Raw genomic sequence first — 25217 nt, 5'->3', positions numbered from 1 at the left:
GCAATTTAGCAGTCGAGATTGGTCAATAGAGACAGGCCAATCCTCTTGTAAGATAGTGCTCAACCATATATCGCACAAACAATGATGCTCAAACTACAGAAGCTGGACTTGGAAACTTTCTGTCATACACCATATTCACCGGACCTTGCACCAACTAATTACCACTTCTTCCAGGCTTTGGACCACTTCTTGTGAGGAAAAATATTCAATTCTCAACAAACTGTGGAAAAATGTCTTTCACAATTTCATCACCACTCACTCTCCAGACTTCTTTGCTGCGGGCATAAACAAGCTACCGTTCAGATGACAAACCTGTGTCAATAGTTTAGGCACATGCTTTGATTAATTGTACTGCTTCTTGTTTGAGATATAATAAACTACACTTTGACTCGAAATCGGACATGTCATATTTAATGACCTAATAATTAAAATGCATATAAAGTACCAAGGTTACTTTTCTCCTTCCTAGTACTTTTCAAAGAATGTTGATTTTAAGATGCTTTTATAATTTACACATACTACCAAAGGACATATCTTTTCCCTAACTAGCTATTAAAACAAATGTTCAAGTCCAGTTTGCAATATCATGAAATCAGTGATTCACAGCTGGAAAACAGCTCTGAAGAAATTAGGGGCTTTTTGTTCTAGGAAAAAAGAAAGCAACTTAAATATAGCAGCTCTTCTGCTGCCTTTACTCTCAAAGGTCTGTAGTGATGTGAAAGGTCAAATCTCACATCTCTTCTCTGACTACATTCTCTGAATTCTCTCTATCCTTTATCAATAATTATGGTTAATCTCTCTTCGGCTTCTTTTAGTTACCATACCCTCGATTGTCCTTTACTTGGTTATTTTTACCTATTTCTTTTGTATTGAAGATATTAAGTTCTCAGTCTTTTCCCCCCTCCCTTTATTCTCTAAAAGCTCATTCTCACCAATGACTTCAACTTTAGTTCTTTTAGAGAAATGCTTCACTATGCTTTGCTCCCAAGTTCTGACATGAATTGGCCTGCCTGAAAGTCTTGTCTTATCCCCTCTCAAACATGCCCTAACTCTAACCAAAGAAATTTTTAAAATGTAAATCTTTTGTATTTATTTACAACATACTGACATAATGAATGTACTTATTAAAGAAGGAGTTACGTTGGCCAACTGAAAAAAAGTAAATCCACTTAATTTAGAAAATAAAGCAGTTAAAAATGAATGAGAAAAGAACATTATGTAAAAAAGCAAAACCCAAAAATAGGAATAGAGAAACTTATACTGGACATATGTATGCCTGTGCAGCACATTCAGGTCTCAATAATAAAAATCTGTCTTTTTATAACCAATACTTAAAATTCCCCCCCCCTTTTTATTTTGAGACTGGGTCTCACTCTTTACTGTGTTGCCCAGGCTGGAGTGCATTGGTGCAATCAATCATAGCTCGCTCTAACCTCGAACTCCTGGGCAGGCTTCAGCAATCCTCCTGCCTCAGCCTCCCAGGTGCCATCACACTCAGCTAATTTTTTTTTTTTTTTTTTTTTAAAGAAATGAGGTCTCACTATGTTGTTCAGGCTGGCCTCAAGCAATCCTCTTGCCTTGGCCTCCCAAAGTGACAAAAATGACAGGCATAAGCCACTACACCCAGCCTTAAAATTTTCTTTCAAACCTCAGAAGCTTATTATCTTGTAAGTAACTCAGGATGATGACAAAATTTGTCCCACAATGTTAGACTTCAAGCATCAGTCCCTCCCTTGAGAAAAGGAAAATGACACATCGCAGGTTGCTTTGTCAATTAAATATGATAAGGACTACAAAACATGCCTTACCTTATTCAGAATCTGGAACTTCATAGGGAAAATATATTTCCATCCCCTCACCTACCAAAACAAAATTCTCTGCCTTGAACTTGCTCATTTAAAGCTTATTGATGCCATGTAACATAGGTATTATGCCCATCTGACACACAAGATAGAGTCTGAACAAAGTAGTTGATCTGCCCAATATCACAAAGCTTGATTACACCCTAGGATTCAAACTTCACCTGAATGACTATTTGTCCCATTATATTATAAAGGTATTTTCTTCTATTAAACTGGAATATTCAATTCTGCTATTACTCACAAATCACCTTTTCATTTAGAAAAAGTTCTTAAATACCAGGACCTGATCAACCATTAAATTACTCAGAGCAGAGACTTCACATCAGAAAATCTGAAGGATATATCAATACCCATGAATCTAACAGTTTGAGCTTGATGAAGCTGCTGAGAAGCACCTCAAAGTCCTCAGTAACTTAGGGAATATAAGGAGAATGGCTAGACCCTTTAGCTGCCTAACCTCCAAAAAAACTAAATAAGGCCAATGTAAAAGCCTATCATGCAGTCCTTAAAACTCTAAGATTTAAGTTTCTTAGAATCTACGTCTCCATTTAACAAAAGAAAAAAAGCAGAAAAACATCAAACTGCTTGGCATGCAGTGACTAAATCCCATGAAGGAAGAGGCAATGAGACAAAATGATTCTTATTAATCTTTTTCTAAGTATGAAGTTTGCTCGGGGCTAAATGAGTTCTCTTTACTGAACTCCTTAAAGCCTATTCAAGGCAACAGAGCTCCACTGTGGCAGGTAGAAAGAGGCAAAAACTGTCACTATTACTGCAAAGCTAGATGGTTATAGCTATGAAAGGTTTAGGGGTTAAGTGTAATGCCTGCAACTCTCTTTAAACATCACCAAAAAGATAGACTGATGGATGGATAAAGAGATAGGCCAGGTGCAGTGGCTCACACCTGTAATCCTAGTACTCTGGGAGGCCAAGGCAGGAGGACTGCTTGAGCTCAGGAGTTTGAGACCAGCCTGAGCAACAGCGAGACCCTGTCTCTACAAAAGATAGAAAAATTAGCTAGGCGTGGTGGTGCACACCTATAGTCCCAGCTACTTGGGAGGCTGAGGCAGGAGGGTTGTTTGAGTCCAGGAATTTGAGGTTGCAGTGGGCTACAATGACACCACTGCACTCTACCTGGGGAGACAGAGCAACACTCTTGTCTCAAAAAAAAAAGGGGGGGGGGAGGCAGATGGACAATATATAATAGAGCAAAATGTAAACTATAAAATCTAAGTGTTAGTTATAACGGCATTAACTGTTGAACTCTTTTAACTTTGCTGTAAGTTTAAAATTTTTCACAATAAACCATGAGAAAAAATGACTTCTAAAAAAGTGACATTTGCCCAAATGTCCATCAACTAATTAAAGGATAAACAAAATGTGGTATATCCACATAAGAGAATATTTAGTCATAAAAAGGAATGAAGTGCTGATATACTACAACATAGATAAAACCTAAAAACATAATGCTAAGTAAAAGAAGCCAGACACAAAAATATTGTATGATTTCATTTATATGAAATATCCAGAATAGGTAAATCCACCGGAACAGAAAGCAGGTTAGTGGTTGCCAAGCCTGGGAGGACAGAGGAATGGGAGGATTCTGCTTAACAGGTACAGAGTTTCCTTTTCAGATGATGAAAATGTTTTCAATGTAAACAAAGGTGATAGTTGCATAATATTGTAAAGGTACTAAACGGCACTGAATTGTAAACTTTAAAATGATTAATACTATACTATGTGAATTTTACCTCAGCTAAAAGGCCCACTTGGTATCCAATAACATTCAGTCAACCTGGGTAGCACTGCCTTCCATTCCTACAAATGGCAGATTTCCTTTAAAACTAAAGGATTTTGGCATGGATTTGCATGATTTTTTGGGTGGGGTCTGCCATGGTACTTTAACATGAACTAGCAGTTTAGCTCCAAATAACTCCTCATGCTGTGCACATCTGACAATATGTCCTTACTAAATGAGAATACTGGTGACTAAAGAGTCTTGAATTAATAATTTATGAAATTAGTATTACCTCCAGCATGAGGAAATTACAGGAGTAGGAAGGTATAGGAAACATGTAAACTTTAATTCCTAGTATATTTTACCAAAGCAGGATTCTTTATGGTGGAAGAAAGCTAAAGAGCTTTAGGAAATTTTAATGTGCTATGTGAACCAGTCATACATCCTCTCCTCCTTTCCCCAATCTCTTTCCCCATAATCTAAGAGGGATCCTGAGCCATTAGAGTTCCTGTTGCATATAGCAAGAATTTAGATCAGGTTTGAAGCTATGCTGGTGCAGACTCTACCAAGAGCCAGTGTCCAGACACATAACCCACTATTATCCCTGCAAAAGAGGCTTGTGCCCAAATTGTAGTACCTTTAAAAAAAAAAAAATTACTCTCAAGGAGAAAGCCTAGCTGGCTTGGGCAGAATAAAAGAAGGCATCTTTGAAAACCTATGTGTGGACTAGGGTTAGTGATTTTAGAAATGCACTAGGCTACACTGAGAAGTAATGAGTTCTATGTCATTAACAATGTTCAAAGGAAGCTTAGCCGATTGTCTAAAATATTATAAAGGATCCAATGAATTGGATGTGGGACATGATGAGACAATTCTGTGAGATACTTGCTTCAAAGAAATAATAATAATAAGTTATGAGTCAAGATGCTTTGATAACACTTTGTAGAGAAGGGAAATCTATGAGTTTCCTACTAGCCACTTTTTTTTGAGACAGAGTCTCAATCTGTTGCCCGGGCTACAGTGCCATGGCATCAGCCTCGCTCACAGTAACTTCAAACTCCTGGGCTCAAGCGATCCTACTGCCTCAGCCTCCCGAGTAGCTGGGACTACAAGTATGCACCACCATGCCCGGCTAATTATATATATATATATATATATATATATATATATATATATATATATATATATATATATATATATATATATACACAAAAAATTTTTTAAGTTGTCCAGCTAATTTCTTTCTATTTTATTTTATTTTATTTTTTTTAGTAGAGATGGGATCTTGCTCTTGCTCAGGCTAGTCTCGAACTCCTGAGCTCAAACGATCTGCCCACCTTGGCTTCCCAGAGTGCTAGGATTACAGGCATGAGCCACCACTCCCTGCCTACTACCCACTTTTTTTTATATAACAAAACATGTTTTGGCTGGTTGGATCCCAAAAAGGTAGACTGGTAAGAACAACATTTCCTATTTTCTTAAGAAAAAAGAACAATTTGGCTTTCAAAAGATATGTGAAGATTCCTATCATAAAACTAAATTATTGCTAAGGAGGACAAGCAGGGAGAAAAAAACCTAAATTATTGTCTTAATACTTGGTTGCTTTGAATCCCGATAATAAATGGACTAAACCTCCCTGGCTCCACCCCCACTCCAATTCCCATCCAAGTATGGCCATATCCTTAGACGGTTCTGAAAGAATAGTTGTGCCTGAATTATTAGAATCTAATAAATGTTTTATTTTGTTTTCTTTTATGCGTTTAAAAAATTTTTCAGCCATAACCACATATAATCTGTATATCTTTAATTAACTTCAATGTAAAAAGGCACTCAATTTTCATTAAGAATATTTAAACATGCTACATATAAGAAAATTTAAGCATTTCAAGGAAATACCGAACATGGTAGAAAATAAAAGTGAATCTCTCACTGCATTACATTCAAAAGTTACATGAATTAGATGAAGGGCAACATTTATTCAATTAACAAATGTTTATTGGGTATATACCAGGTATGCTTTAATTCTTTACCTTGATATGCTCAGATACTCTCTTATACTCTTATGCCAACTCAATTTTATATACACTAATAGATTCTGTTCCAACTCCTTTTAATATAGCTTCACAGCGATTCTGGGGGCCTACAGCAAACACTTGATAATTATGTGAAATTAAAGGAAACATAATCATCAGACAAAAAAAGACCTGCATAGTCCAAATGTCAAAATGACCAAAATGTTCTTCCTATATAGACAGAAGGGTGGTTGTTTTTTAAAATGTCCTAGAATAGGTGGCAATTCTTTCTTTTTCCTACAAACTCGCTAACAGATGGTCATTCTATATAATAATCATTGTTAAACATCAGTGTAACAGAAATTATTTTCCTACAAGTTCAATAACACAAAAATAAAGTGAAATGTGATCAAATCAGAACTTACGAAGGGAGATCTTTGGCAGCTCTCAAGCCCCACCCTTTCTTTTCTGTGAGTATGACTTCCACGTCTGCATGCTGTTTTCTCTGAAACCGTCTATTGGAACAATAATCCCCATTTGGACACCGAGAAGAACTGAAATGAGAAATGGGTGAAAATTAATTCTTTAAAGTAGCAAAAGAACTAAAATATCTTCACTACAATGTGTTGTGTAACTATATGTGTATATATTTTTATGGTGTAATTAGCATATACACGGTTAACTCCAAGTGAGCCTTCCTTAATAATTCTTTCCACCACAAAGGGATTCCTCAAACTGAGTGTCTACGTTGTTAAACACATCATACCTAAAATACAGCCTTGTCATCTGGTTATCACAAAAAAGGTTTGTCTACCACTCCCTGGGTGCCTAGAATACATTTCCAGGCTGAATGTAAGCTTGTAGTACATTGACAACTCTGTGGAGCTAACTCTATCAGTGCACCTTCCCTTACATCCCACTCCAATCACCATTAATTTGGTCTTTTGAATGTAGTGAACTATTAATACTTGATCTATATTTTAGAGAAACCAAAGTCATTATTAAAAATAGCCTTGTTCAGATTAAACGCAATGTAACATGGTAAGGCTCTTTTCCCATGGACTCTAGACTAAAGATAATAAAATCAAACATTCAAAGAATTCTTAATATTCTAAAGCTGACATATACAAAGGCTTTTAACGCCGATTAAGGCTACAACAGAAATTATCAATCATTTCTAATACATTATTATTTATTATCAAACCAGTGGTAAACAACATCTTTATTAATGTTCAAAGGATAGAGGATTCACCCAAGAGTGAGGCAGTGAAGGAAAGCTATCAGGAGGGAAGAGGATTAATGCAACATCTTTCATGATACACAGGATATGAATAGATAAAGAGAGCTAGAGATACAACTGTCCCTGCCAGTATGCAGAAACAGCAAACAAGGCCTACTTGGGGAAAAGGGAATAAAACAGCTAAGGATAAGTGATAAGAAAGGTGGGTTGTTGGAGGATAGAAAGGTAGACTGGTTATATACTATGAAGGGTTCTGAATACAAAGCTATGTTGTATCCTGAGGACAACAGAACTACTAAAAGCTCAAGTGAGGGACTAACATGAAGAAAGAAATTCTGTACTTCATATATGTTTAGCAATGTTGGCAGGAAAATTCAAAAGATGGACTAGGGCAACAATATCAAATTAGAATAGTGCTAATCTTGTCTCCTCTTCTTACATCTGTACTGTCACCTTAAATTTTAGTTTGGATAAAACAGTACCAAAAATGCTTTATCTTTTTTATTTTTTCAAGGTAAAATATTTTATTTTTGCAACACTATAACATGAGCAAAACAAAAACTGAGCTTTTAAAAAAACATTTCATTAATATTAAAAATAAAGTATCTGTACTAAAAATCACCTTAATACTTTTTCCATATTAAAAACAAGGATAAATTTTTCATCAATCAGATTTTTTTTAAAAATTTATCAAATTTTTTGTAGAAATATAGAAAAAAGTACCAAGCATTTTTCTAATGTAAAGATATCTGTTTATAATATGGAAGAAAATGTCTGTCAATAGAAGATTAATAATTATAGGTTAATTAAAAAATAGAATATATAATGCAGCCCAGGGAAAGATTTAGGTAAACCTGTAAGTGTAGTTCCGATTAGGTCTGATCAGCAAATCCAAGAAAGTATATATAATAAGATTTTACTTATATACATACAGGGAGGAAAACATCTACCTATGTTGGCATAGGCGTTACAAAGATTACGAACAAAGGGACTGAGGTTTGGGAGGTTTGCACTTTATGCATTTATAAAATGCTAGGGTTTTATCTCATTTTATAGTGAAAGCTAAAAATATCAACATTTACTTCCCAGGACATGAACATTATAGGAGCTAAAAGAGCACTGAATAAAAATAAAAATTATAATGTTATTAGTAATAGGACTACTTATACAGTATATAAAATGTGCCAGTTATAACCTTATGAACAGTGCAAAAGAAATTTGTTTCATTAATATCTGTTGTCTACTATACATCAGAGATTTTATCATTTATAAATATTCATCCACAGAATATGATAACCTTTCCATAGGAAGAAGGTTAAATTTTACTCTTATTGGTAATTTTTTTGATATTTAGAGACACTTAATAAAAGGGTTGGCTGGGTGCAGTGGTTCATGCTTGCAATCCCAGCACTTTGGGAGGCCAAGTAAAGAGGATCACTTGAGGCCAGGAGTTTGAGACCAGCCTGGCCAATATAGTGAGACTCCGTCTCTCTAAAAAATAAAAATAAAAATTAGCTGGGTGTAATGGTGTACGCCTGTACTCCTAGCTACTCAGGAGGCTGAGGCAAGATTGCTCGAGCCCAAGAATTTGAGGTTACAGTGAGCTAGGATTGTACCACTGCATTCCAGCCTGAGTAATAGAGTGAGACCCTGAGTCTTTAAAAAACACAAAACAAAACAAAAACAACAAACAGGGATTGAGCAAAAGCAGAGCATTCTAATTTACTTACCATTCAATCATGAGGAGACGATTAAGACAATCTTCCCCACATGCTATTTCACCTTGAGCTCTTTCATCTTTGGAAAGAGGTGTACACTCACACTGCATTCGCTTGATATCCCGATGGGATTTGTTCTTCTTTCTATTGGGTAAATTTCATAAAAACTGGGTAAATAAATCTGGCAATGATATATACATTCAAATATCATTAGTTTCACATTTAATGATTCCTATAAGTCAACCATTCAAAAGAAAGAAAACATCTAATCACTAACTAGCATTTGTGAGACTGAAAACCTTAAGTACTGTGTTACAAAAAAGGTGAGAGAGGCAACCTCAACCTTGGCATACGGGGAAGATGGGATGAGTTCAAGACTATCATTTTGGAACTCAGCCCTTATTTCCTAGTCTAGGTCAGTTAAGCCTTGGATTCTGACCAATCTGAAGTACTAAAGTCATATTGGGCTCAAGAGAAAATAGGAAAACTCAGGTGTTTCAAACAGTGACACGGTTGGTTAAAGTTAAGTTTAAGAATCAGACCTCACAGATAAACACACAATACTTGAGCTAAAAGGTTGAGGAAAAACAGGAGTTTCTAGAAAATTAAGGCTTTTAAATTAAGACTTTTAATTCAATCAAATCTTTTAGAGAATCCTTCAGTAACATCACACTTGTATAAATCTTGTTTAACAGAAAATTGAATGATTCTTTAAAAAATGAAATGTAATTATGGACCAAGTAGATGAAGGTTTCAGAAAGCTCAACTTTTTCAAAGCAGACAAACTTATTTTGGAGGGGAAAGGAAACTGCTCAAATTTGACTGGGTTCATAAAAACGCATTCAGAGTTTGCAAAGCAAAGGCGAAAATGTGATTATTTATTGGCCTTTTTGTTGCACTCTATGTTTTGACCCTGGTCAAAAAAATAAAATCAAGGGTGGTCAAAGATCTGCTTCAGATTAGGGAATTATAAGTCATTCTCACTAGCAAATGGGGAGGAGGACAGGAGGAGGGGAGAACACAGCTGTTTTAAGTGGCTATCTTAATCCCTAACTCTAATCTGATTTAATCCTAAATATGTTATACTCTAGCCCCAGTTTTATAAATTACCTAAAGAGTATAGGTATAGTTTCAACTAAGTTTAGGTTAAAAGAATTATCCTTCTTGATCAACTAAGGATACAATGCATTAATAAGTGTATGAATATGCTTAGCCTGAAGATAACTAAACAAATGAAATACCTATTTACAAGTACTTAAAAAGCTATCACCCTGAAGAATCAGCAACTTTATTTTGTATTGCTCTAGAAGGCCAGATTAGGACTAATGGGCACAGATTTATGTCAACAGACATAAGAAAATTTTTTTCATTACATCCATACTATTTTTACAACAATGTCTTCTTGGTGCATCCTAAATGCCTAACATACAACAGGCACTTTAAAATGTCGAATATATATAAGAATATATATAAATGCTTTCCACTCCAAAATGGTGGAGGCCCTCCTCCACCAACCAAATCTATATAACATAATCATATATCTGATTCCTCCCCCAATGCACACATATATATCTGCTTCTCATTGCTGAAGAAAAGCCAGAAGATTGAGCTGATTAGTTTTATTTTATACTCTTTTACAAGGACCCTGTAAGATCCACCAGTTACATAATTCCTAAAGTGTACTACTTAATATATCCAATTTTAAATGTAAACCTAATTTACAACTAGATATAAATGAATATAGTGTAAGAGGCTCTCTACAACATAAAAAATAAAGGTTATTTTTTAATAGGAAAAAACTTCTGGTGGGACCTAACTTTAAAATGAAGTCTTTTACCTTATCCACAGTGGAAAATTTCTTCGATTTAATAAAATTTTGAATGCTCAAAAGGATGATGGCTAGGTTGATTCTCAACTAGGAGGAAAATTTCCAAAAGGTGGGGAGTGAGTAGGTAGGAAAGTATAGTGTTTTCTTTCTTAAGCACATTCAACATATATTTATATCAGGAAAATGAGAAAATTATTAAGAAGGAGGTAAAAGTTAAAACAGACTGTGAAGCTCTGCTCTAGAAGACTATGTAGTCATTATTCCTACTGTCATTATACCTTGTTTCATGTTAGGGATTTTTGATAAACCATTTTACCATTTATATCTGTTATACTATTGCCTGATTTAATCTATTAACAATAGGCTTAAAAAAAAAAAAAACGTACAGGAGAAAACTATGTCCTAGTTCAGTTCCATCTTTATAAAGGACCTAGATACTTTATTCTGCACATCTTTGAAAACTACTTTTTTCTTCTCTAAGAGTAGACTATTTTGCTGGGGTTTGGATCATTTTCTATCACACTTTCACATGTAAAAGAAATTACAGAAAAACTGGACTAGCCTAAATTATACTTTTAAAACCAAAGTAGTAACAAGAGAAAAAAATTAGACATCATTTTCCCTGGGAAGAAAAAAAAATGGGGGGAGGGAATCTACACTATCCAATCTAAATAAAAAAATAATAAAAAATTAAAAATCTAAATAAAAACACTTGAGAGTTTTTAATTTACATTTTATCATACAACTCTTTCATATGGTTAAGTTCACACAGTCTGAATTGTTTAAAAGCTAATTTTTTTTAAACAAAAAGGACGTTAAAATTTGTCAAACAAGCATAAATTAGGCTTACCTTTCTGTTAAATAAACATTTTCTTCGATAAGATCAAAGTAACAAGGCATCTTCCCCTGCTTGGCACATTCCTTCCATCGCTGTGGGTCCCTGAAGTCATCCATGACACAGGAAGGCCCAATCAGTGCTGAGCCTGGGAACACTGATATCCCTCCCTGCTCTATCTCCATTCTAACTCTTTTTCTGTCCTGAAGCTCACCATCACTTTCAGAATCACTCTCCAATTCCTGCCTCCTTTTTTTAGGAGGCCCTTTGATATCATTTTTTTCTAAGTTTTTTGAAAAATCTTTCTTTTCATTCATAACTAAAGAGTCCTTAATGGAATTGCTGCTTACTTCAGGTGCTTGCACTGATCCCTTGTCTTTCTGAAGGGAAAGAAGAAATTTACTGGACTGGCTTGAAAAGTGGGACCCACTCCGTTGATCCCAAGTCTCCTCCTCTTCACGGTCATCTGTTAGGGAATCTGGTACCTGTCCTTGAATTCGATCATATACAACCCCAGTTCCAGATCTACCTGCTGATCTTGGATCCCAGTAGCCATTGCCTTGCCAGTAATTACGTGTCCCACCATAGTGTTCTGCACTTTGCTGATACTTGTGTCCACCACAAGCGCCATAGCTGCTGTCAGGTTGCTGATATGTGGTAGTAGGCTTTTCTTGTTGAGAGAAGTCCCACCCTAGGTTTCTAAGCTCTTCTGATGAGTGCAAGCCATCCATACGGGAGATGTCACAAGATGAAGAAAAACTCAACTCTGTTTTTCCCAGTCTACTGTCTGGCCTGTTAGTGAAAGTGGTCTGTTGCCAAGACTTATTTGGGACATCTTCAAAATCATCAGAAGAATAAACTGGCATTTCTTCTTGCTGTCTAGAAGACATTTTAGCTTTTACTGTTTCCTCTGAATTTGGGTGTCCTAGAGAGTCAGATTTCACATCTGTATGACTTGTACTATCAACCCCATCACTCTGAGGATGAGCAATTTCTGGCAGGTGGTTATCTGCTTGTTTTCTACTTGACTGTGTAAAAGAAATTTCTGGATTCTTCTCTGTTCCTTTATGAAGGAAGAATTTCTCAGTTTGAAGACAGGCTTTACTTGCTATACTCTCATATTTTTCCTCGTATGAATGTCTCCTTGGCTCCAATCTCTCATCTTCCCAGTGGTCGGAATAGTGTCTGTAACTTTGACTGCTCCGAGAAGAGCAAGGACTTGTTTCTTCCATGGGCAAAGTAGAATTCTTTGGCACAACCACAACAGACTGGAGACGGTTTCTTGGAATACTGCTGTCATCAGAGTCTGTATCTTCTGAATCACTTTCATCACTTGAACTTTCAGAAGAACCAGAATAATCTTCATGGAGAGTAGACAAAATTTCCGGGGCATGACCACTACTGTCACATTTTAAGGTACAAGTTATACCATCAGTATCTTCCAAGGTTAAATTCAAATCACAAGAAGAAAATACAACTTCTGAATCATCAGAAGTATGTGCATGTCCTCTTTCTCCTTCTTCATCTAAAGAGATTTCTGGTCTTCCTCTTCTATCAGGCAATATGGAATTCCCTTCTTCTTGAGCCTCTTGCAAACATTTCCCAGATAAACCATTATTATGCCTGTTCTCCCAGCAAGTAAATCCCCTTCCTGAATCAGGAAGGGCACTATCTACTTCCATTATTGTTTCTTTACCTGCATGTTTCAGAAACTCTTTGCTTTTTTTACTCTTCAGCACTGCATCCAGAACTGGAGATGTGTTTTCTCCACATTGCAAGAGAGTTAAACTGTCCACCTTTATTCCTGGTGGAAGACTCTGAAGAGATGAAGCAATAACTGAACTCCCAAGAGGTTGATATAAATCATCAAAATGATTAACAGAAGTTGTACTACTGCTACCAACACTCTGCTTATATTCTTCACATGCAAATTTTGAGTGATCTGTCAGATTCCTATTATCACATACAACTGGTTTTGATTCCAAATGCACATTCATAAAGCTATTTGAAGAAATCTTCATAACTGAAGGCTCAATATTTTCAGCTTCTGAGTAACATAAAGGGTTGTTGTCATTTGAAGTATGGTATATATCTGAATCTTTGGTTTTACAGCAAGAAACTCTCACATCAACTGGTTCTTTAATTACTGTTTTGGAATAATCTATAGTCATTACTGGCAAAGATATAAGCTTATCTTGCTGTGGTGAAACCACAGGTTCTGTTTCCCTAAATGGGCTTTCTGATTTACTATGCTGCACACAAGTATCATCCAAGTCTTTTTCTTTGCATCTACTAACATTCTGAAATCCATTTGAAGAGAGCATGCATGCTTTGACCAAAGGGGATACCTCCGATCCAGTCACACTATCATCAGAAGTCGTCAAAACAGCATCAGTTTTAGAAGTGCAAAACGTTGCCAAATCAGATTCTGCCCCAGGAGATCCATTTACATTTAATTCTATGGGACAAAAACTTCTTAATTGATCATTCTTCACTTTAGATAAAGAGTCTAATTCCTTAATACTATCATGGCTATCACGTCCTATAAATTCAGACTTAAAAATAGGTGATTCATCTAGCTTTTTAAAAGTAGGTGAATCATTTAATTGATTTGATGGAGATGGGGACCCTGTCTTTTCTCTTTCAGGAATTTTATTAATCATTCTCAACTCACTACCTTTTGAACAAGGAGTCTGTAAACTAAAAGAATGAGACTGTTTGATTTCCTCATTTAATTCTGTACAACAGAAAGAATTTTTAAATTTATCAGACTTGGGTGCAGGTTTTGAAGGGGTAGATTTATAACGGGAAGCACTATTATCGTGCTTGGAATATGATGACCCCCGTCGGAATCCCAGTTCATTAGGGGGAGAACAACATCTTTTCATTGCTTCATTTTCTGAAGTCCTTTTGGATTCTCTTTCTAGTTTTGAAGAATACTTTCCTCTTCTCTCCATCTCTAAGTAAGAGGTCTCAGTTTTACAGTCCCGATCAGATTTAGAATAAGATGATGATGTCCTTAGGTCTCTGTAGGAGGAGGAATGAGATGAGGTGCGCCTTGAGTATGTCTTCTTATACTCTTCTTCTGAGTCAGAACTCTCTCGTGCCCTGTTATCTGTATATGGCCGAGAATAGCGTGTCCTCTCTCGATAAGGGGAACTCCTGTGGTAGCGACGATCAGAGTCATAATAATGAGATCGTTCTGACCGGGAATAGGATAAACTAGTTCTAGAGCCTCTGTCAGACCTAGAACGAGATCTGCTCCGCCTTCGCTCTCTTTCTGATCTACATCGGGAAGACATATACCGAGTATCTCTTTCAAGTTTTGAGTAGCTGAAATATTTATCATCTCTCTCTATTTTAGATCGTGAAGATTTCCCTAAATCCTCACTTTTTAAAGGTGCTGAGCTCTTTTTTAAATCTCTTTCCTTTTCAATGCTTGCTGAAAATTTTATATCATGTGATCTCTGACTTGAAGAAGTCCGTACAGAATCTTCATCAGATTCTGAACCAAAAAACATGCCTTCAGATTGTAAGGATTTCTTCTTAAAACCTGTTTTTTTAGAGCTCAGACTAATCTTAGAACTATCAGGAATTTCTTCTTCCTTCCCAATATGGGAATCTTCTTTTTGTGAGGGAGTATCTGCTTGCTCATTCAAATTTTGAGTTATATGTTCTTCTGAACTATTAGATACAGTGTCCTGCTTAGTATCCACTTCTAAAGATTCTGGTACAATTATAACTGGTGGTTCTTTCAGAGCTCTAACTGCTACATCTACTGGTAAGGGTACCGGTGTTGTCATTAGAACTGTTACTGATGTGTGTGGCAAGGCCACTGGCTCTGTTACTGGTGCTGGTGGTGAGGGTGTTGTGCCTTGGGGAGGTGGAGGTGGAGGTGGTGGAGGTGGAGATGAGGGTGGTGAGTCTATAGTTGTTGATTCTGCTATGGCTGCTGGTACTGTCGTAGAAGGGGGCGATGCTACTGCTGTGGTAGTAGCCAGCAGTGGCCTGGCTGTTACATGAAGCAGATGTTTCTTAAAATGAATTTTGCCTAATTCCACCCTTGATTTTGGTGGGGAAGATTCTTCTGTAGTAGATAAGGTATCGCCAAGGTCCATTTTATTTTTAGGGGTTGAGTCTACTTGGAGAGGTACAGCTGGGGAGTTGGTAGTATCATTTTGCTTTTCATTGCCAAGTGCAGTGAGAAACCTATTCTGCAAAGTTTTCTTTGTAAGGCTAAAGCTGAATGACACCTTCTGCCGTCCCCGTTCCTCCAAGTTAACTTTTGTCTTAGTGCCTTTGGGCAAAAATCGACTAGAAGCAACACCTTTGAACACTGGTCCTTTGATGAAACCTGTTTTCTGCACATTTTCAATCTTTGCCTATAAATAAACAAAACAAGCAATTACTACTAAAACAAATGGCTACTTTCAAATGGCTAGCATCACAGTTTAAAATGTTTACCAGTCAGAGCAATGAAAAGCCCTTTTTTAATAACAAATAGTATGAACTTCACTAAGCTAAACAAGAATTTTTTAAAACTCTATTCTGGAAATTTTCAAACATAGTCAAAAGTATAGAGAATAGTATAAAAAATCCCTAAGTATCCACTCCCAACTTCATAAAGTACCCATATTTTTCCATTCTTGTTCTCTTTTACATAAAAAATTTTATTTGGTTTTATAACTTTTCCAGGTAGCATCTTTTTAACAAAAAAAAATTTAAAAGCCTGGCTGGGCGCGGTGGCTCACGTCTGTAATCCTAGCACTCTGGGAGGCCGAGGTGGGTGGATCCCTCGAGGTCAGGAGTTCGAGATCAGCCTGAGCGAGACCCCGTCTCTACTAAAAAATAGAAATCATCTGGCCAACTAAAAATATATATAGAAAAAAATTAGCCGGGCATGGTGGCGCATGCCTGAGGTCCCAGCCACTCGGGAGGCTGAGGCAGAAGGATCACTTAAGCCCAGGAGTTTGAGGTTGCTGTGAGCTAGGCTGATGCCACGGCACTCACTCTAGTCCAGGCAACAGAGCGAGACTCTGTCTCAAAAAAAAAAAATTTAAAAAGCCTAATATGTATTTAAATGATACATGTGTAAAGGGTGATAGCTAACATCTCAGTACTCAAAATAGTTTATTCTTGTGTTCTATCAGAGGTTATCAAAAACAGTGGTCTTGGCCGGGCACAGTAGCTCATGCCTGTAACCCTAGCACTCTGGGAGGCCAAGGGAGGAGGATCACTTGAGGTTAGGAGTTCGATACCAGCCTGAGCAAGAATAAGACCCTGTCTCGACAAAAAAAATAGAACAATTAGCTGGGCATGACAGCTCATGCCTGTAGTCCCAGCTACTCAGGAGGCTCAGGCAGCAGGAGGATTGCTTGAGCCCAGGAGGAGTTTGAGGTTGCTGTGAGCTAGGCTGATGCCACAGCACTCTAGACTGGGAAACAGAGTGAGACTCTGTCTCAAAATAAATAAATACATAAAAGATAAAATCCTGATCTACAATCTGCACTATACGGAATATCAGTTTGAACTACTGAGCTCTAAGGTCAGGCAAGAAAGTTTGTTTTGTTTCGTTTTTTATGTTTTATTTTGATACAAGCACCACAGGCAATTCTCCCAGGTTTGGGAAACCACTGGTACAGAAGAACCTCCCACCTCACTCATTTTACAGATGAGGTAACCAAATGAGGACCAGGCCTTCTGCCTTCCTGGAAATTATTTTACCCTGGCACACTGCCACTGTCTCTGCCTGGGCCCCACGCATGCAGATAATGCTGATTATCCTCTGATACTACTGTATAAGCAACACAATTATTATAGAAAGTATATATCTAAGATGATTTCTCCCTCCATTATTTGCCAAATCACCTAAGAAAATGGTGGGCTTTAGAAGTTATAGGCATAACCTAGGTTGTAGAAAGAACATTAGAAAAATCTATAGGAATAAACTCAAGCCTAAATTAAAGATGGTTTACTTGCTATCAGCAAAATTTTTCTAATTGATGTCCTTTAATCAACTTTGGCTATTGGAGAGAATAATATTCCCCTTCGACATGGTAAAATCTGAAATCAATTTTCAAAATTACATAGTAACCATCCAAGTGATAAAGTAAATGTTTTCACATGCATTATCACAGAGCAATGGTTTCCAATTACTACTAAGAAACAGAATCTACTTTTCAAATTAAATCTTACATGGAAGCTCAGTACATAAAAATAGGTAAAAGTTGTCACCAGAGCTGCCAGCTTCCTCCACCGTTTTTAAAGCTCTTCTTTGAGTGTTTTCAGCTTTCATCCCATCTCTAAAATGTATTTAGGTCAATCCCATAATCACTGAATGACTAGTTAAATTATACATACCTCGTTTTCTTCTTCTCTATTTCCATTCAGCCAAGAAAACATGCAAAAGAATAAAAGGAAATCATGAATACTTAAAAATGATTGAAATGAGAGTTGTTTTTATGAGAACTTAAGATACTTATATTCTATATGGACTCTCCATTCCTTCATAGCCTCAGTTACATTTGATTTAACAAATATTTATTGAAGATAGTGCCATGCACTACCCTAAGTGCTGGAGACCAAAAGGGAATAAAGCAGAATCCCTGCCCTTAAGGAACCTTGCAGTTTCCTGTAAGTTACAAAATATAAATTTGTTACAAAAGTAATTCCAATATAATAGAATAAATGATAGAAATATGTACAGTATAGCAGCAAAGAGGACAATAAGCAGCTCAGTTTAGTGGGAAGACAGGAAAGCAAAGAATCTTTCCTACAGAGAGGATTGGTTTTCGAAGAATATTTTGTGGGGAGATCCCCCAAGCAGAGGGAGATCCCAGGCAGAAGCACAGAGATTAAAACATAGAATATGGGCCGGGCGTGGTGGCTCACGCCTGTAATCCTAGCACTCTGGGAGGCCGAGGCGGGTGGATCGTTTGAACTCAGGAGTTCGAGACCAGCCTGAGCAAAAGTGAGACCCCATCTCTACTAAAAATAGAAAGAAAATATCTGAACAACTAAAAATATATAGAAAAAATTAGCCGGGCATGGTGGCACATGCCTGTAGTCCCAGCTATTTGGGAGGCTGAGGCAGAAAGATTGCTTGAGCCCAGGAGTTTGAGGTTGCTGTGAGCTAGCCTGACGCCACGGCACTCCAGCCCAGGCCACAGAGCAAGACTCTGTCTCAAAAAAAAAAAAAAACAAAAACAAAAACCAAACAAACACAGAATATGTTCTTATATGTTCAAGGAAACTATAAACAGTTCAATATTACCTGAGTAAAATGTGTAGGGCAGGAAGACGCCAATAATTAGGTAGAGTAGTAGGGGGCAGTAGCCAGGCTTTTCATAAGGAGAATCATATTTCATCTTACGGAACAATGGTTCTCAATCTTTTTTAGTACCCATTCAATAGTCCTTTTGCTGAATGCAAGACTCTGCTCCCCATTACGGGTGCATCTGCTCCATATCACAGTGTGTGGCTCTCTGAGTTACGTTCTAACAAAAGTAACCACACAGTATCCTGACTATGAGGAATCGAAAGCCAAAAGTATGGTATGCACTAGTGTACTAAGGCATACTGGGGGACTATCTACTTCGAGAAAGGTAAGCTACAAAAGGGCACGAGAGCCAGATTTGTCTTTTAAGCAGGTCACTCTTTAAGCTATGTGGCAAGAGTACAACAATCTTTTTTAAATGCACCTGGAAAGAAATGTACAAAACCCTTTCCCCCAAATGTAACCCTGACTTCATCATAATTCAGTCCATTCACCAATGTCTCTGGTACCCATACAATACCAAGTAATGGGGGCGGGGGGAAGTTGGCAATACATGAGTGAGATCTGAAGCAGTACGAAGGTTAACCACTTTTTCCTACTCCAAAATCATTAAAATGCTCACAGATGTGATGTTAGAACTACTGTACATTTTCCCCATATATAACAGCTCCACAGGATGCATCATACTATCAATGACATCAAAGTTTAACTGACAGAACTTTTTCCTTTCTTAGTGGTTCATAAAATAATTGTGTCTTAGAACCTATGGCATATTAGAACCTATGGCATATTACATTTGATTTAAATTAGTAATGTGAAACTTTTAAGAACATAGAAGGTGGCAAGAGATGTCTAAGCACATGCTTGTCTGCATTACCCACACACATGAAATGCTAGAAACACTAAGGCAACCAAAACTATTTCCTAAGCCTCAGCAGTTCTATTTTGGACAGATGGAAAAGAATAACCCTGACAAACGAAAAGAATAACCCTGAAAAACTGTGATGAAAATCTGCTAAAGAAATATAAATTTGTGGGATTAGGAGGGGAGAGGGAGTGATGAAGGTCCATTTAAAAAAATCAAAGAAATGCTTGACAGAAATGGCAAGACATTTCCTAGAACTTGATGGTAAAATGAAATGTTATAGCCAGGCATGGTGGCTCAAACCTGTAATCCCAGCACTTTGGGAAGCCAAGGCAGGAGGATCACTTGAGGCCTGGAGTTTGAGACCAGCCTGGGCAATACAGCAAGACCCCACCTCTATGAAAGAAGTTTAATAATTAGCTAGGCATGGTGGTGTGCACCTACAGTCCTAGCTATTCAGGAGGCTGAGGCAGGAAGATTGCTTGAACCCAGGAGTTCAAGGTTATAATGAGCTATGATCACACCACTGCATTGCAGGCTGGGTGACAGAGCAAGACCCTATCTCTTTAAAAAAAAATGTTTATAATAAAAATGTAAGTATTAATACATTCAGAAACTTTGGGGGAAATATCTATTTTTTCCTCATCATTAAGAGCATTTAATGTTAATAGAGAAAAAGCAAATTGTAGACAAGCAAAACGAAGCAAAAGGAAGATGACCTAGACATGGCCAAGAGAGTAGATTGCTGCAGCAATAAGGGGGCAAGAGCTTTTTGAAGAAAATGAAATTATGAGGCCACAAAAGGAAAGGTCCACAATCCAACCTATCCAGAGACAAATGTTAACATCTTCATCTATAGAGCTTTCTAACACTTATGTGTGTGTATGGTTTTTACTTAAACAGAGGTCTTTGTTTTCCTTTTTTAAGTATACTAATCATTTCATACAAGCCATTTTGTATCTTTCTTCCCACTCTCATCAAAAATAGAGCCGGTGAGCACACAAGGTATTTAGATCACAGAGAAAGTATGGAAACAGGCTGATGAATGAGTGATCTCAAGAGAAGGGGATACAAATAAGTGAAGATATAGTTAAGTTTCAAAATAAAGCAAGTATATTCCTTTTGGCCTCTATTTTTCTGAGATCCTTAAGTTGACAGCTGGAGGAAGAAATGAGGTAAAAAGACTTGAAGAAAATTCAAGTATGGGGAACAGAAATGGAAGTGGACTGTAATCCTCACAGTGTTGCCACCCAAAGTTGTATGTTACCAATTTATAATAGAGCTTATCAGCACACTTATTCTACTTCTGCCGATAGCATTAAGCTGTCAGAGGAAATAATTAGTGAATTAATCCAGCAAGATGGGTAGGACAAGACGGGTAGAAGACAAGGGGTTAAGAGAACTGAAGGCATTCCCAAGAATGTTAAAATGATTGACCTAGAGAGCCACAGATAATAGAGAATGAAATCTCAAGGAAGCTGATAAAGCGAAGGAACAGGGTAGGGGCAAGATATCAGGGTCTTCAAAGAGTAAATTTGGTGGAAACCAAAGAAGAGGGGTGGAGGGTGAACAGGGTGTAAGAATTGGGAATTATGATCAGAGCACTATTTTAGAGTTGGGGTACACTTCCAGAAGACAAGACCTAGACGTGGCCAAGAGAGTAGATTGCTGCAGCAATAAGGGAGCAAGAGCTTTTTGAAGAATATGAAATTATGAGGCCACAATTAACAGCAAGAATCAGCCACGAATGTTTTTAATGGAAAAAAAAAAAAAAAACACTTGCTTTGGTAAAGAATACCAAATAATATCAAGAGCAAAGGATAGGGTTTTTGAAGGAAAGTTGACAAAACAAAGCCATGAGAGCCAGAAGCTGAAGAGTATTAACCCCCCTGTCCCCCCACCATGAAAAATAAGGAGGCATGAGAAAACAAGCATTTAGCTTCTAATGTGAAATCATGCTAGAGTAGTCCTATTTCATCTTTTGAAAAACTACTACAGAAAAAAACACCAGTGGAATACTGCAGCCAATTGTCTATAAAGTAGGCAAATCTGCAGCTTGCTGAAAAACTGTATTTTTAAAATGTTAATTAATCCATGTCAATACTAAGATAAATCTCTATTAGATCACAGGGTACATGTGGAAACAGACATAGTTAAGAGTTTCATGGCAAGCACAAAGAACCAGAGAATGACATAACTATTAAAAATCAACCAACTATGCTGGGCAAGGTGGCTCATGCCTGTAATCCTAGCACTCTGGGAGGCTAAGGCAGGAGAATCAATTGAGGCCAGAAGTTCGAGACCAGCCTGGGCAATAGCAAGGCCCGTCTCTACAAAAAATAAAATACAAGCTGGGTGTGATGGTGCATGTAGTCCCAGCTACTTGGGAGGCTGAGGCAAAAGAATCACTTGAGCCCAGGAGTTTGAGGTTGCAGTGAGCCATGGGGACACCACTGCACTTTGGCCCAGGCAACAGAGTGAGACCCTGTCTCCAAAAAAAAAAAACCAGAAAGCTTAAAAGATGAAACTCTTGTTTTGTGTAATTCCGATTCCAAAAGTTAGAACTATGACCAACAGCTAGAAGTTACAGAATGATAAATTTTAGATCATTTTAAGTTAGAACATTTTAAATTAATTTTATTCACTTTAAAAAGTAATACATGCAACCAGGGGAAAATTTGTAATACTAAGAGATATACAACTAAAATTATGTCTCTCTCTCCAGAGACAACTATTGTTAGGTTTGCTTTTCTTTTCAAAAAGTTTGTGTGCACATATGAACACAGACATATCTTTTTAAGGAGAAAACATACACAAGTGGAAACAACTTTCTACACCTTGTTTTTCTCTACTTGACGCCTTGGATATCACTAGATACCAGCACATACAGATGTAAGCTTCAATATAGCTCTCATGACAGGAGAATTGGCTGACAACAAAAGGAAGGAAGCCACCAATGACAAACTGAAGAGTATTTCATAAGGTTGCTTTTAACATATTCTAACCTAGAGGTACACTCAAGTAGTACTCTGAACTCCCTAGGAAAAAACTGCTTGCTGCACCCTGTCCCAAGTAAGACAGAGAAATACTCACAGGAAACTCTTCCCAATTATTAGTACTAAGTGATTACCTTCACTGTTAGGAATGAAGTGGACTTTCACTGCTCCTGCCACCCTGCTCTGCCCCACCCCACCCCTCATATCTTTTTCCCACTTTAGGTTTCTAAATCCTTGACCTGTTCAGCAGCAAGCACGCGTGGAAGCATCCATTGTTGGGGGAAAAATTGTAATGGATGAGCTAAAGTCATGCATGTTTTGATATTTACAAATTTAAGCACCTACAACATCATACACTCAAGCGTTAAACTGCTTCAGATCTTCGATGATACAAAAATGTGCATCAGGCAGAAGAAAGTCTTCAAAATTGGAACTTTTATCACATCTACCTAGCTCTCTGGCCCATAGTCAGACACATGTGCAAACCTATTCTAAAGAAACTGAGTTAATCCTTATGTAGGTCAGAGTTTTGGTAGGAATGGATACCGTAGCTAACTGCAAAGAGTGAGCTGGGCTCAAGACAAATATGAAAACTGCATCAGAACATATCTCAGTTGCACAGAATCATGCTAATGGATTGCTAAATAACATAATTTAGAAAGGCAACACTTAAGTATCAGTTGTCATATCAATAACAAGGCTATTTGTTCAGTAATTATTTAAGGACCCCTTTGAGAGCAGTGCTAGGACTGTAAAGGCAAGATGTTAGTTCACTTTCTACCCCACCAGGAATTTTATACTTACTTGAAGTAACATGGCACAAAGGTATACCAAATAACTATAATACAAGGTAACAAATAATAATTGCCATAAATGAAAAAGCTAATAATAAGGGGCTTTCTTTCTAACTTTCCCTTTTTGGCTCAACCCAGTCTCAACTTTCCTGATTCTTCTTCATGAAAGCACACCTTCAATATTACTTTTGCTTGCCGGGCGCAGTGGCTCACGCCTGTAATCCTAGCACTCTGGGAGGATCCCTCAAGGTCAGGAGTTTGAGACCAGCCTGAGCGAGAGCGAGACCCCGTCTCTACTAAAAATAGAAAGAAATGATCTGGACATATATAGAAAAAAATTAGCCGGGCATGGTGGCACAAGCCTGTAGTCCTAGCTACTTGGGAGGCTGAGGCAGGAGGATTGCTTAAGCCCAGGTGTTTGAGGTTGCTGTGAGCTAGGCTGACGCCACGGCACTCTAGCCCGGGCAACAGAGCGAGACTGTCTCAAAAAAAAAAAAAAATGTATTAAAAATTTTCAAAATAAGAAAAAAAAATTACTTTTGCTTATTAGGGTAGCAATGTAATAATACAGCAAAGAGATCAAACTTTGATACCTACATTGGAATCCTGTCCCTGCCATTTACTAAACTGTCACTCAATTCCCTTTCTTACTCTCCCAGATTCCTATTTCACACACTCCCCTTCCCCAAATCTCTATTACCACAATCTCCACATATACTCTCAACTAATGATCCCATCACTCAGTGTCCTATCCTTCTTGCCTCCTCAAGGACTTCCACTTTCTATATATTCCCTCTCTTCTATCATTAGTCACTGTCTCTTTCTCTCTACTGATTCTCATGAGTCAAACAGCTTTTAATATACCTCACCTTAAAAGGGAGGGTTACTAGTGACATCTTAAAGTCAGTGATCAATTTCTTTTCTAGGCTTTCACAGACTGCATTCTTCAGTTCTTCCTCTTGCCCTTGACCAATTTCTCTTCTAGGCTTTCACAGACTGCATTCTTCAGTTATTCCTCTTGCCCTCACTGCTACTCCTTCTTAATCTTATCTGTTGGCTCTTCCTATCCTACTGGTTATCTACATGCTGGAGTGCCCAAAAAATTGGTCCCAGCCTGGCCTTTTTCTCTCCTCCACCCTACTTCCCTCCTACCTCATCTCATCCAGTTTCATGGCTTAACTCTCGTATCTCTAAACCCAAATTGCTCAATGGATATTTCTACGTGGATATCTCATATTCATCTCAAATACAACATGGTCAAAATTGAACTAATGATGATTACCCCATACACCTAATTCAGTCCTCCCCCAAGTCTTTCCTATGACAGCATGTAACACTACCATATACCCAATTGCTCAGACCAAAACCTCCCTGGTCCTTAATTTTTCTCTTTCCTCTCTCAGCCCATGTCTAATCCATCAAAAAGTTCCACTATGAAACACAACCCAAATCTTATCACTTCCCACCTTCACTTATACTACAACACTGGTCAAAGCTACTACTATTTTGTGGGATCTAACATGTCTCATTACTCCTACACTTGTTCCCTAGAATCAATTTTTTCATAACCAGTTGATCTTTCAAAAGCATAAATCAGGTCATGGCACATACTTGCTTACTCCTTCTGACCTTATCTCTTTCCATAGACCCTCCTCCTCATTCCCCATGTTTTAGCCACATTAGCTGCCTTTTTCTCCCTCAAACATTCAAGTTAATTTCTGGTTCAAGGCCTTACACCTACAATTCTTCTTCTTACAATAGTATGCCTTCTACACCTTTGCCAGACTGCTCCTTCTCAATAAAGATGACACCTCAAATGTTATCTCCTCTGAGATTCTACTGTCATTCTATCTTATCTTATTTTATTCCTAACATTTATCAATATGAGGGTTATTTATTTTGATGTAGTGCCATTTCTTCCCACCAGAATACAAGCTCCTTTAGGACAGGGATTTGGTTTTATTTTGATCATAGCTGCATTTAAGTGCCAAAAACACTACTTGGAACATTGGAGGTACTCAATATTTGACAACATCAATACTTTCCTACCTAG

At 37.5% G+C, this 25217-nt stretch overlaps 1 protein-coding gene across 3 annotated transcripts in view; it reads right to left on the bottom strand.

Moving 5' to 3' along the window:
• Positions 1 to 25217, bottom strand: part of SETD2 (SET domain containing 2, histone lysine methyltransferase) — a 127130-nt gene that overhangs the window by 75327 nt on the left and 26586 nt on the right. For all 3 annotated transcript variants that reach the window (XR_006729833.1, XR_006729834.1, XM_045530392.1), the window contains exons 2-5: positions 17594 to 17609; positions 11249 to 15615; positions 8583 to 8714; positions 6038 to 6166 (exon numbers count right to left, since the gene is read on the bottom strand). Coding sequence is in view for 1 of the 3 variants with exons in the window: in XM_045530392.1 (XP_045386348.1) it covers positions 6038 to 6166; positions 8583 to 8714; positions 11249 to 15615; positions 17594 to 17609 (4644 nt within the window). In the remaining 2 variants the exon portion in view is untranslated. The remainder of the gene's footprint in view (positions 1 to 6037; positions 6167 to 8582; positions 8715 to 11248; positions 15616 to 17593; positions 17610 to 25217) is intronic.

This window comes from Lemur catta, chromosome 18 (genome assembly GCF_020740605.2).
Source record: "Lemur catta isolate mLemCat1 chromosome 18, mLemCat1.pri, whole genome shotgun sequence".
In the NCBI taxonomy this organism is placed as follows: Eukaryota; Metazoa; Chordata; class Mammalia; order Primates; family Lemuridae; genus Lemur; species Lemur catta.
This window is presented reverse-complemented; position numbering and strand designations above follow the sequence as displayed.